The sequence below is a fragment of the Bactrocera oleae genome, chromosome 4 (genome assembly GCF_042242935.1).
Source record: "Bactrocera oleae isolate idBacOlea1 chromosome 4, idBacOlea1, whole genome shotgun sequence".
Classification (NCBI taxonomy): domain Eukaryota; kingdom Metazoa; phylum Arthropoda; class Insecta; order Diptera; family Tephritidae; genus Bactrocera; species Bactrocera oleae.
The window spans coordinates 73,939,447-73,952,592 of NC_091538.1; the positions used below are offsets into that span (position 1 = coordinate 73,939,447).

The 13,146-nt window shown below is 38.2% G+C and overlaps 1 protein-coding gene and 1 pseudogene across 1 annotated transcript in view; one reads left to right on the top strand and one right to left on the bottom strand.

Moving 5' to 3' along the window:
- Stacl (SH3 and cysteine-rich domain-containing protein) overlaps window positions 1–11,872 on the top strand; it is a 174,678-nt gene extending 162,806 nt beyond the window's left edge. The window contains 2 exon segments of the mRNA XM_070108710.1: window positions 3,746–3,940; window positions 4,023–11,872. Of these exon segments, the coding sequence (XP_069964811.1) occupies window positions 3,746–3,940; window positions 4,023–6,614 (2,787 nt within the window). The 3' untranslated portion in view covers window positions 6,615–11,872.
- On the bottom strand, window positions 1,039–2,559 carry LOC138856902 (beta-1,3-glucosyltransferase-like; annotated as a pseudogene).
- Window positions 11,873–13,146: the final 1,274 nt, after the last annotated feature.

The following is a 13,146-nucleotide window of genomic DNA, read 5'->3' on the forward strand; positions in this document are numbered from 1 at the left end:
ACCCTGCGACCGCTGGTTTTGGAGCGAACCTATTCGTTTGCTAATATATAGTCGGCGCAATCAAAAAAACAAAAATTAGTTAAAGGACCACAGTTATTTTAAGAAATGTAGATATGGGGAAGAGCTACAAGTTTTAAGTAAAATGTCTGCCTCATCGCCGCATAGCTTTCCTACAGGGTTGGTTAAACTTTCTCGGGTGCCTACATTTCAGCGATAAATAAGTGGAGCCAAGGCGAACTATTCAGTAAAACAAATCATAATAAATTAAGATATAAAAGAAAATGAAGGGAATGCGGCTTGAATCTAAACAAAAGGCAGTGGATTATTTCACTAAAAAATGCTTGCTCGCCACAATTTGAATAACTTTAAATGTTTGTGTTAAATGTTTAAATGTATAAAGAGAACTCGACTAAGTATCTCCAACAAGAGCCAGAACTATACTAATACACAATATATCTCTCAAAAATATCACTACCACTTGCGACTGATGTGCTAAGAGGGTATTTGAGGTTTCCTGATTACGAATTTGAGTTCAAAAATTTTCTAACACGTACAGCTATTTTTGTTATTGTAGTAAATGCTGGTGGTTTGACCCCTACACCTCTTGACTGCAGCACAAAAAGTTTACGTGTTAGGAAATTTTGACTATCATTTTCGGTTTTAGCAAACCAAAATTAGCAAGAAACAGCCGCAAAATGACTGTAAACTAGCGTATGCAATTGGGAATATCTGTCCCGAAATTTCGACTAATCAACTCGTACTTCCCATTTACGACTATGTGAAATATTTGTAATACGATATAATTTTTAATAATTTTACAGCGCTCTATGGTACCCTGCTTTCTTCCAGTCAGACATTAATCCATTCCTTACTATTTAAATACTTTTTAAGTTAATTTTAACTTCACTCACCATTGGCACAATTATTGAGGAAAAAAGGAGTCGATTGATACGGGTGCTCGGAGAACTGATCGCTAGCGAATCGAAATGCTAAAAAGCGGGAAGTTGATGTGGCGCTCAGGCCCGTAGACGATAAGCGAAAGAGGTGCGCGCAGGATCGCTATTACTTCGAATAAGATATTATTTTTTATTTGTATAACTTAGGTGCTTTTTAGTCAGCATCTGATGATCGGTATTGGCAAAGTAATTATTATATACAGAGATGGGATCTAAATCGTAATGAAAAAAGATAGGTGGATCAAGCGCCAACAGTTCGCTTGGATAGTCCTGTGGCCGGAGCTGATGAAACTGCTGCGAGTGTATGATTGGCACATCCAGATTGGTGAAGCACATGCCCAGCAACATATCATCGGCATCTTGCGAATGTGTGCAGTGGCAATGCGCAAGTAATTTACGTACAGCGGGCAAAGTCATAGCAACACCACCACCGCTGGTTATGTAATTGAAGCCGTTGTTTATGTTGTGATGGAACCCGTATCGTTCGCCTAGATAAATATCCTCTTAGTAACGTATCATCATCGGCTAAAACAAGCCAATGAATATGAGTGTTTTCAACTTGCTCATGCACCGAATTTCCCAATTCTCTATTGTGAATTTCCCAATCCTCTATTGTGGTCATCAATCTCTCGTAAAGCTAATTTCAATATTGTCAGTGTCTTATTGCAATGACCGATTTCAGTGTTGCGTACATCGGTAGGCGTTGTAGGAATTTGTGAATCTGCTACATCGCAATAATAACGAATATGTGATGCCATTGGAGCCCAGGTTGCTTTAATAATCGATATTCGATCGAAATGAAAGCGTTTACATGTTTTGACAGCAAAGAAAATATTGTGCGGCCTCAGAGCGTTATAGTAGTTTGTTTCCATTGGCTTTGCTTACATTGCACACTTGTTGTCTGTATTGCCGTGTACATGTACATACTCGTCCGATCGCGAACAAATGTAGTGCACTTTGCGCATCACCACCTTTTGTATACTATTTGACTTCGTGGTACCGTTGAGCTCTTCTGCGCTGAGCTGAGCTTCAAGAGCATTTGGTTTTACTTCGTTATAAATGAATAGCGCCAGTTCGTGTTCCATATCAATAATGAAAGGTGAACTATAAATAGTTGCGGTTTCTATAGCCTCTGCGGTCACTCACTCTTCAATATCGTTTCGCAATAATTGAATAAACTTGAATATTTTTTGCAACAATTAAATAAACTAAATTCTAATATATTTAACACCCACTTAATACAACGTCACTTGCGACGCAGCGCAAACAATTTAAAAAAATAGAAAAAAGGATTGATTGTCCGGCTCAGGCCCGATACTTCAACGGGAATCAGAACGATGACGAGATGTCCGCTTCGAATTTTGATACGCAAAAGAGGCCAGCCGCTACCCGTGTTTTGGTTTTGTTGATGGTTGTGATAGTCAAACTTTCCTCGTCGTATTAAATTTGTCCCTAATGAATCCGCCTAGAGGTGGCATTGCAACAAGGTGGCAGCAAAACCGATGGACCAACAATCACAACAAGGATAGCGTAATGGCGTCAAATACAGCGTAATAACACAAATCGATGAGCAAGTGCATGCTTCAGGGCTAGACAAATGCATGATTCCGCCAACAAACACAAACACAAACAACAATAACAAGCGAAAGGAAGAACGCTGCCGTGGCAATTGGAATTTATAGGAGGGCGCTTGGCGCCACGTTGCTGGTGGTTCTGCTACCTTAGCGGATAATTGCTGCAGCTGCGAGCCATTTCTTGTCTTTTTTATTGTTGTTGTTGTGTGCAGTTACCTCGGGCGCTTTTGATTAGAATTAAAGGCACGTTAGATCGGTTGGCAATAAAAGCGCCCGTTTACACTCTCCTACACACACGCAAACATGCAACACCTTATATGTGTTGGTGTGTTTGTGTGTAGGCGTGGGTGTTTCCTTGTGTTCAAACGATTAATGGCTAATCGCTTCACTGGGCGCTCTTTAAACCGTCCATTTGCGCTTTCGTGGAACTTCCCCGCTTTGTTTATTAACCTTTAACGGTAGTATGTGCACACATGTGTTTGTGTGTGTTGCTGCACAAGTGGCTCAATAGCGAAGCTTTGCGATCTAGTGGTTTCATAGAACTCACCGATGCCAATGGCAGCTTTGCTTTGAGGCTGATTTCAAATATTTTTGCACTTAAACGAAGAATGGTGGCATTGAATTCGGTTCACGATGGAGAGGAACATAAAATAAAAATAAGAGAATTTTCAAGGCCTTATATTAATTACTACAAGAGTGAATAGTTATTTTACATCCCAAGCACCAAACCAAAAAGATAGAAGGTGAAGTTGGAAAAGTCCTTGATGCAGAATACATTATATATAATAATATCCAATATGTATACCTAAAATTCAGCAGTGCGGAATGAAGTACATAACATTTATTTAGAATTAAAAGTATAGTCTAGAATTGGAATGATTTGAAAAAGCTTTCATTAATCTGCGGTCAGCCTCTAACGGAATTTATATGAGCAACACTTCCAATAATCTTAGAAAGCATGAGACTTTGTCGATTCAATAACAGGATGTTGGGTTTTAAAAATCCCTTTCTACCCTCCATGAATTTCTCTCTGGCTTCATTCTCCTCCTCTTTTCCCTCTTTTACCTTCTCACAGATTTATTTATGCTTCTGGCAAACCAAGAAAAAAAAAACAAAACCAAAGCAAAGTCTGCACCATACTTAAAAACCTTCTGCTCTTGTGTTTTCAAGTATAATCAAATCGCTTGGTAACCGTGTAAGTATTCTCTTTGATAGGTCACCGTCATCGACACCTCGGACCCAGACTGGTGGCAGGGCAAATTGCTAGGTCGTGTCGGTTACTTCCCATCCAAATATTGTGTACGTCTAAATGCCAACGAGAAGCCGTTACAGGTCACACATAACTTACAAGTGTCTGATGGTGAGCGAGGGGAGAGTATGACGCTTTTACGGGATCAAATAGTTATACAGGTACAAACTTTTCATTTCTCGCATTTAAGGCAATGTATATCTCGGTGAAATAATGCTTTGCTTTTCTTTGAAACCCTGGCAGACTGGAGACGAAGTCAACGGTATGGTGATGGTGCGCTCTGCAGAGAATCGTCAGGGCTATTGCCCCGTTAAGTACCTGCAAGAGGTGTGACAGCCAAAAGAGCCGCCAGTTGAGCGTGACAAGCCGCAGAAATCTTCGCTGTCATCAAAGCTTTTAGATAAAACGAAACGTAGAATAAGAATTGTAGTCTCTGAGAATGGTGGTAGTGGCGCGAGTTACACCAATCTGGGTCGCGAGCCCAGTGCACCTCCTGCCGAACACGGGATGAAAAATATAAATATCGATTACAATGACGAGTACACTGGGGGCGTAGAAGAAGAGTACTATGGGAGTTTTGATGCGGCCACTGCCAGTAGTAGAAGTAAAAATGATAAAAATTGGGAGAACTGGGAACGCATAAGAGAACAGAAATTGGAAAGAATGAAAAACATTTGCTTTGAAAGTTACCGTCAATCGAAACGAGATCGAATGCAACAAGCTAAACCGAAACCGAAACAACTTGATCCTACTTGGTATACAGACAATATATATTCTAATCGCTCCGAAGATCTCGAAGAGGACTATGTGCCGGAGTGCCTAAAATATGGAACATATCGTAAGCTTCGCAACATCCGCGAACAGGATGAGTTCTTTGTGGAGGATGTTTTGGATGACGCTCCGCCAGATGTTGGTAATAAAGGCAAGCGTGGTGAAGGGGAAGGTTCGTCCGGTTATGGATTGCATCGCTCAATAAGTTGTAAGGAGTTTCAGTATCCAAAGTCACAGAGTTGTTATGTGATGAGTGGTGGCACGTCCTATGAAGGTGGCGGTACCACATCCATATTGAAGAAAACCAATGTGCCCAAATCATATTCGTTCAGTGCCACGACGTCTAAGACGACACCCTTCGATGTGATGGACTACGAACTGCCGCAATCGGGCGCAACGCGCCGCCATAAACAAGAGGCCTTCCGCAAGTCCGCGGGCTACTACTGCAGCAGCAGCCTTGACGAGAGCACGCTAGCTTATGCGACTCACGAACCGCCGACGTCAACGCCGCCGCCTCCGCCGGCGCCGCATTCATGTTGCGCTCGGGAACAATGCACCAGCGTCAATTGTCTACTTGACGAAATCTATCCGAGCTATTCGGCGGCGGCCGGACGTCGTACATGGCGCAGCCGTGGCACGCCCGTGGGCATGTATAGCGCTGGCGCCAGCGGTGGTAGCAACAGGAACCTACATACCGCCTCCGCCTCCACCACAGCCGATTGGGTCGAAGAACGGGAACGCGGTAGCCAGCGTGTGGCAGCGGCTTCGCGCTACTCTTTACACTCGGGACGTGGGCGCGATCATGAACGTGAACGCCACAGCGATCGTGAGTGTGAGCAGCCACCGCCGCCGCCACCAACGGTAGTATGCTGTTGTGCCGCCGATGACTATTGCTACCACCGCCAGCAACAGCGCCATATTGCCAGGTCGCGTTCGCGCCTACACTGTCCCGGCCACCACCCAGCAGCCGAAGAAGAGGAGCACTCACACTGCCGCGCCATGGCCTACGACACCGATCTCGATCATTTTATTCGTGATGAACGAGAACGTCTCTTGATGCAAGACAAATTCCTAGACGAAGACGAGCGCTATCTATCCAATGCTGGACAAAATTTGCACTACGCAACCCAATATAGGCGTCCAGCGCGTAGTAAGTCTTTATTGGAAGTACAACCACCTAGTCGTTATGATGATGACACGTGCTCGGACTCCACCGAAATGGACCTAGAGGACTTTAATGTAGACTTGGAAAAATATTGGGCCGAATTGGATAAGCCACCGAGTCCCGTTGATTTAGATATGCAGCGTCGCAATATGCAAAGCAACCTAAAGGCGAAAAATGTCAGTGTAGGTTGCTATAACAACGGCCAGCCCATCGATATGCATGATCGTGAGCAGGAACGAATGATGATTAAGAAATCGCTACTCGAGGGCATGCCCTCTCCGCCACAAGTGGAGTCGTCGGCGCCAGACGGCTCCTCACTACATCATGGCGCCAACAATTCAGGTGACTTTCATTTTTTTGAACAAGCTGGCTCGCCCCTCCACCGCGCCTACAACTATGGCCACAAAGTATACCCGGTCGCAGATAGCCTTCCCTCATACAAATATAACAACTTCTACACAGATCACGAAGTGCAGACCAAACAGCCTACCACCGGTGGACCTCACCCATCCGCCGGTGGTCATTCAGCACTCAGTCTAATCAATAACATATTCTCCATCTATAAGCCAAACAAGTATTCAGCCCAAAACTGCCAAATGAACGTTGATACCAAACCCGAGCCGTGCAAGAAAATGAACGTCCCGACTAGCCGTCGCCCTCTAGGTGCCCCACATTCTGAGTACATGCACTCAATGAAGCGGCCGATGTTGGTTAGTACCGATCAGCCGCAATTCAAAATTATACCCGAAAAAACGGGTCTAAAAATTACACCGCTATACACGTATGAAGACTACATGGTCGAGAAACCACAATCACGACATAAATTCGGTGGCATGACGCGACCGGTGGTGCCTCCGCACTGATGGTGCTGGACCTTTCCATGGTATGGCGGTTGTTAGGAACACCTGGGCTGAAAGGAGCTGGTGAAATGAACTCGAAGCTGAAATAGACTCATAAGTTTTGAAATGAAAATGAGGCGGACAAAGACGTAGATCACGGAAGCGGCCAGGGAGGGAATGTGTACTTTGTAAGAAGGTAAGATTTTAGACAGAGGAAATGCAATGGCGCTGGTGAAATGTACAAATAGCTAATTTTAGCGAAACATAAAGAAAAGCCGGAGGAACACGTATTTTTCGCGTCACTTGATGGCAGCCATACAATAAATACAAAAATTTCCGCACTCAGTCCCTACCTTTAGCTTCAATATCGAAAAATACAATTTCCATCTTTGTAAGTAGGATCAATCATCAACGGCATCATCAACACCTTAATATTGACTTCGTGTCACTCTCGTTATTAAAAGAACGATGTGTATTCGTACATCGTCTTCTTCAGCGACTTTAGAATGTTAACATTTCACAAATTTTCAGTTTCGGTTTCGGTTTCGGTTTAGTCAGCATCATACAGCTCCATAGCAAGTTCTGAGGATAAAATAATAAGTCTCAATCGGGGACTATGTATCGCCGGGTGTAACTTGGATCGCGTGAGTACCAATGGAAAGTCATCAAATAAAATTGATGTGATAAAGTAAATGACATAGAAAAACTGTATATCATAGAATATAGTATAATCAAGAAATAGGTAAATATTTTCAAGAAGAAAGCAAGAAGAAGCGGTGGATAAACGTAGTGCAGTGAGAAGCAGCTTTGAAATGCTCGTGCGTAAACTTATTTATGTGCGTTGGAGCTGCCCCATTAAAATCGCATTATGATCTCCAGGCATTAACGGTAATTATTTGAAAGCTTCCATCAGAAATATATATAAACAACAAAGAGAAAGTTTTGCGTGATTTTGAGTATTACCTTCGCTTTATTTTATTATTATTTGCTACTCCATTTCTTTTCGGCTCTTGGCCCAGCCTCACGGCTTATTTACACACAGGAATGCAGTATGAGTTTAGTAAGGGTCCATTGAGATTTTAAATTACTTGAAATGAATACTGAGAGCCGATTCCGTTGGACTTTTTTGAACAACATATCACAATTTTTTGTCATTTATTTTAATTTCAGATGGGCCCCTCCATTAATTTTCCAATTTTCTATTTTCTTTTTTAAACTTCTTTCTTTTCCCACTTTGTTCGTTTAATGTAATATTCTGGAAATCCCAATTGGAAGTAATTACTTACTGGAAATCTAGTTACTAAAAATGCGCTCTCCACGTTCTCTCAATCACAAAAACACAAAAAAAAACTTAATTCGACACGAAAGGAAAAAGCAAAATAAAACAATAATTAAATATTGGTAAACAATCATTAAATATATACAAAAGCAAAAATATATTTACACAACTATACAACCATATTTAGAATGAATCATCATTGAAAGAAAAAAGTCATATCCAAAATTCCTACTTAAAAAATAAACAAATTGTATATCTACGAGTCGTATGTAACTGTATTTGGGTAAGTGCATTTGTAGTAAACGCTGCAACGGTAGAAGGCAGACCTTGATATGAACTTAGTCCGGAGTTTAGAAACACTTTTTGCAAAAGCAACAAATATTTATTGAAGCTAACATACATAATGTAATGAATATAAATTTTTTTCCAATACAAATATATAAACGTTTATAAACTTTTCTATTTTTTATACCAAAAATGACAACAACAATTTGATAAATACAATTATTTTTTTGGAGACTTGCATACATAACCAAACACATTTTCCAATTAAATACAATCTAACACAATTTGAAAACTAAGAAAGCATTGAAACTAAATGATAGGACTGTTAAACAGGTTGCATTAGGAAATGGTGTAAATATGAAAGTTACGCATTCACAGGTGAAAAGCTCTGCTGTACGAGCATGTGTGAAAGCTTGACGGTTGTAAAAACAACTTGAAAGCTCGGCATTCCACTATGAAAGCCAAAACTTTTGATGAATGAATTCATATTTATTGCAACAGTTATTTGACTGCAGCTCATAAATAGAAGATAGGATAAAATTACAACGGTACTGTAATGCTAATGCTAATGGAAAGGCAACCGATCATAAAATATTGATTAGGAATAAAAGCAGTTTGAGCAAAGCTGATCGTAGGTTAAGCATATGCAAAGTAGATGTTAGAAGAACTCGCAGCACTTAGAATTCTCAGCACAGCTGAATGTTTAATGTTAAACAAAGGAAGAATGTACATGCAAAATGAAAAGTAATATTGCGATATTTAAAATATAACTGACAAGTGAATGTTTACAAGCAAAACACAAAGAAAAATTTAAATAAATAATTAAAACAATTTAGTTTAAGAAATCTGTAGAATTAGCTTATGGTTAAGAAGCCCTTCTAGAGTGTAAGTAATTAGGTAAATGAAAATATGGAGAACCACAAAACGCATTTTAGCAAATCTTATTGCAAATCTTATTGCTGACATTTGAACGAAAACGATTAGAAACCAAACGATGAACTTAGTACTTAGAATTCGCTTTTTTATAGTGTATCCACGGGCCTTATTTTTCAGCAAGTAAAACAAAACAAACAACCAAAAAACGTAAACAAAACTAAGAAACGCAATTTGTAAGACGACAAGCTGATTGCTAAGTGAAGCGCATCCAGATTAAATGTTGTTGTAATTTGATAAAGACACACTCTTGACATTTTAGATTTTTGCATTGAGCGAGCGGAGTGTTTAACTTACACCTTTATTATTGTACAAATGTACAGGAATAAATTTAGGGTTTTGCTTGTAGACCCACATATGTATAAAATAAGCCACTTTCTCCATAAATTCATTGTAAGTTTTCTATTTTCAAAACTATATTTGAAACTTATTGAATATATAAACTCATTACGCAAAGAATAGGATCTACATGAACCTAATAACCCTTCAAAATTTCCATAAAAAACCCAAGTTTCAAGCTTATTAAAATATCTCCTTAAAGCGATGAATGCTTAAACCACAACACGCATATACTCTTTTCATTCATCCTCATCTTTTATTAAAGTATAGCACGAGTTCAAAATCACTTTTCCTTTCAAATGCCAAAACTCAATTGTATAAGTTTTGAATTAAAGGCTTGTGACGCATCAAGAATTCTTATTAAGCTGTCAATATTCTTCAAAAACGCACAGCACCTTAAATTTATTTGAAAAATATAATAGGCAATTTGATCTCTAAGCCAATTACAAAATCGTTTCAAATATAGCTTAAGATGACTAAGGCCACTGAGGAAATCGATTATAATGCAAGCAAATGCCATATTCAAACCAAAATGTTATCTGTTCGAAGAACTCACTTAGCTACACAATTTCGTAAGATTCCCTCATTGCTTCTGAATCTCCTCATTGAATTGAGTATATTTCACTGAGAAATGAGATGCAGCAAAGTGAACAGTTAAGATTAGTGACGCAACCAAACTTAACTTGAGGGAATATACCATAGTTTCGGTTTGAAAACTCTATTTCTCTATATGTTCGAATTTCGATTACTGGGCAGCGCAGATTTTAAGTTCATAGAAATCATTCACATTTAATTTAAATTTTTTAGAGACATATAGTAACCCACATAAGGCTAGGCCAATATTGTTTGCCACAGTTTGATACTTTTCTCATTTTAAAAATTTCTAACCTCAAAAAACGACGAAAAGATGAAGTTGGGGACTCAATCAAAGCACATTTACGTTGTTAGGGTTTTAGAATTTTTGCATTTCATTCACAAACTTTTCCTAGATCACTCCTTTCTTATGAAAATATACAAATGACGTTGTTGTTGAATGTATGTATGTTTGTAATATTATATATAAATATAATAAAATTAAAGACAATTTTATGAACAAAGAAACAAATGAACGCCCAATTCTTATGAATGAAAAAAATTAAAACACATCCCACCTTGCTCGCCTGGCGACTGCCGCCAACTTGCGCACCGATGCACGGGGCAAGGCAGCAGCAGCAGCAGGCAGCAGGGTGTACCAGAATGTGAGAAAAATTAAAATTTATTATGAAAATATACGTGTATGGACACAAGCTGCAATTGGCATTAGCAGACTAAATAGTAGTAGTTAAATTAAGAACAACAAATAGTACTTTGCGTAATTACTGAAATAATTAATAAATCTAGATTTAAGCAAGGCTAAGCTAACAAAAATAATATATTAACAAATTATCTATGTTTAAGTAAATCAAAACTTGGCCGTTTGCACACACGAATAAAAGTTATTCAATGACTCAAAAAATACAGAAAACCAAATTAAGACAACAACAAAATGACAATTTGAAGCTCTCCTCCACCATTTCTTAGAAAACTGCAGCACCTAAAAGCAGGCCAGCTTCATTGTGTAGGCTTGCAGTAAACCCCCTCGGTCTTTTACACTCCCGATCCAAATTTTATATGTAGGAACGCCCCAGTTCACTTATGGATGAAACTTAGCAAGCCCTTCAACCTAAATATTTTGGATAAATTTTCAAATCCGCACAGAATAAAGTTGATTGCAATTAGCAATGCAAAGTTATCAAATTTAACTAAAATTTTCCTTTCATTAAAATTAAAAACAACAAAAATTTTTTCAAAAGCAGCGAAGATGATATGGAAAAGTAGAAAAAGTTCTTAACAAAAGAGAAAAATTGTGTTGGAAAAGTTGTAACCATCAAACCATGCGTCATTTCCGCATTTTCCCCAACATATTAAGCCCAGAGCACAAACAATTGTGTGAAATAATACAAAAAAAGCAAAAGGTTTAATCAATTTATGAATACACTCCGCATCCCCTCACCGTCACAAATCATAAAGTACCTAAACATTTGTTGTTATTATGGAATATTCATATCATTGTTGCATGTCACATGACCATATTTACATTATTTCTTAGAAACAAATTGAAGAAAGCAGAATTATTTAACTAATCACCCAGAAACTTGTAAAGAAAGCCTCCAAATATCAAAGAACACAAATAAATAAATAATGAAATGAGCATTCTCTCATGCTGAGCAACTAGTGTATAAGTCAAAATGTGAAATCTATGTGTGTGCAAGAATCTTATGTGTACTTAAATTAAGTAATGGAGGAAAAAAGCTTAAATATCGAAATGGCATGCATTCATAATTGATTTCAAATTAAATGCTATATGGGACTGCAACAGAATGGAACTAAAGCAAACCATATTAAGAAATTATTGAGAAAAAATTATGAAAAATAATAAATGATGACAACAATTGCAAGCAAATATTCTTTGTTTCGGTGGGGCTTTCTATTTCTCTAGCCACCAGTGTGTAAGGGGCCAACATCCGCAACATCAGTATGCAAGGGCAAATCCTACTTCAGATATCAGCACTTTGGCGCAATTTATCGAAACTGAGAGTTGTAAAAAACCGTTGAGGTCTCGTAAAAATATGATGCCCTTACCAGAAATCATCAATTATTTAATCGAATTATATATCTCTGACCAAAGTCATCGGTAATATAAGTTTACTTTCGCGTGTTTATGAAAATAACACTTGAATTCGTGACAGTTTGTCATCTTGCTTTATTTTGAAATACTTGCGAGGGATTCGTAAAATAAAAATCTATTCGGATTTTTTGAAAATGTACGGCCCGAACATGCATTTTCATATATATGTGAGAACAGTTTTGTAAAATAGAAGATCGCTTATTTTAAATATTTTCACATAGGTTCCACACCGATTCGCTTAAGGTAAGTAGAAGTGTCAGTTTGATTTATATACGTCATCTTTTAAGTCTTGAAAAAAACATTCACGTTATTAAAACAAACAAAAAATGTTCAATTGTTTTTAACGATCAGCCTAAAAATCCTCAATCAATCCAGAATGATCAACACACAGAACGATTATTCAACACATTCGCCTTTGCTCAAGCACAGTTTTCATACATTGATAAAGGGGCTACCCCTCGGGGCTAAGATCCTCGAAATTGAATTTTCGCATTTTTTTTTTTTCAATTTTTATTTGTATAAGTCATTTTGTATCATATTTATTCTTGTTGTTGATTTGTTATTTTCCTACTAAGTATCTACTTTGCATTTATAATTTTGCTTACTCGTCGACATACGCTTTAACTTATATCACATTACAATAAATTAGTATTAGTTTTACATTACATTTCTCCAGTATGCATATTAGCACTTATACACATAAATACATACAGATATCCAGTTAACCTCTATTTAGAATAACTAATTAAATTACACAACGATCTACTCTCATTCTATGGACATTTGACACTATTACCTAACCTAGATTTATTTATACTCGCTCATTGTTGTGTTCGCGTTGCAACCTGCTGTGGTAGAATAAACCAAGTTGATAAGAATGTAAGATTAAGAAATAAAGCGAAATTTAAGGGATGTCAAATAATGAAAAAAGCCGCAAGCAGCTGGAACTGCCGATCATATGCTGCTTAGTAGCTTTCGCTCTTTTCAAGCTATAGTTTACTTTCACATACTAGAATTTCGTCTGCTTATTTGAATTCCAGATAAAGCTT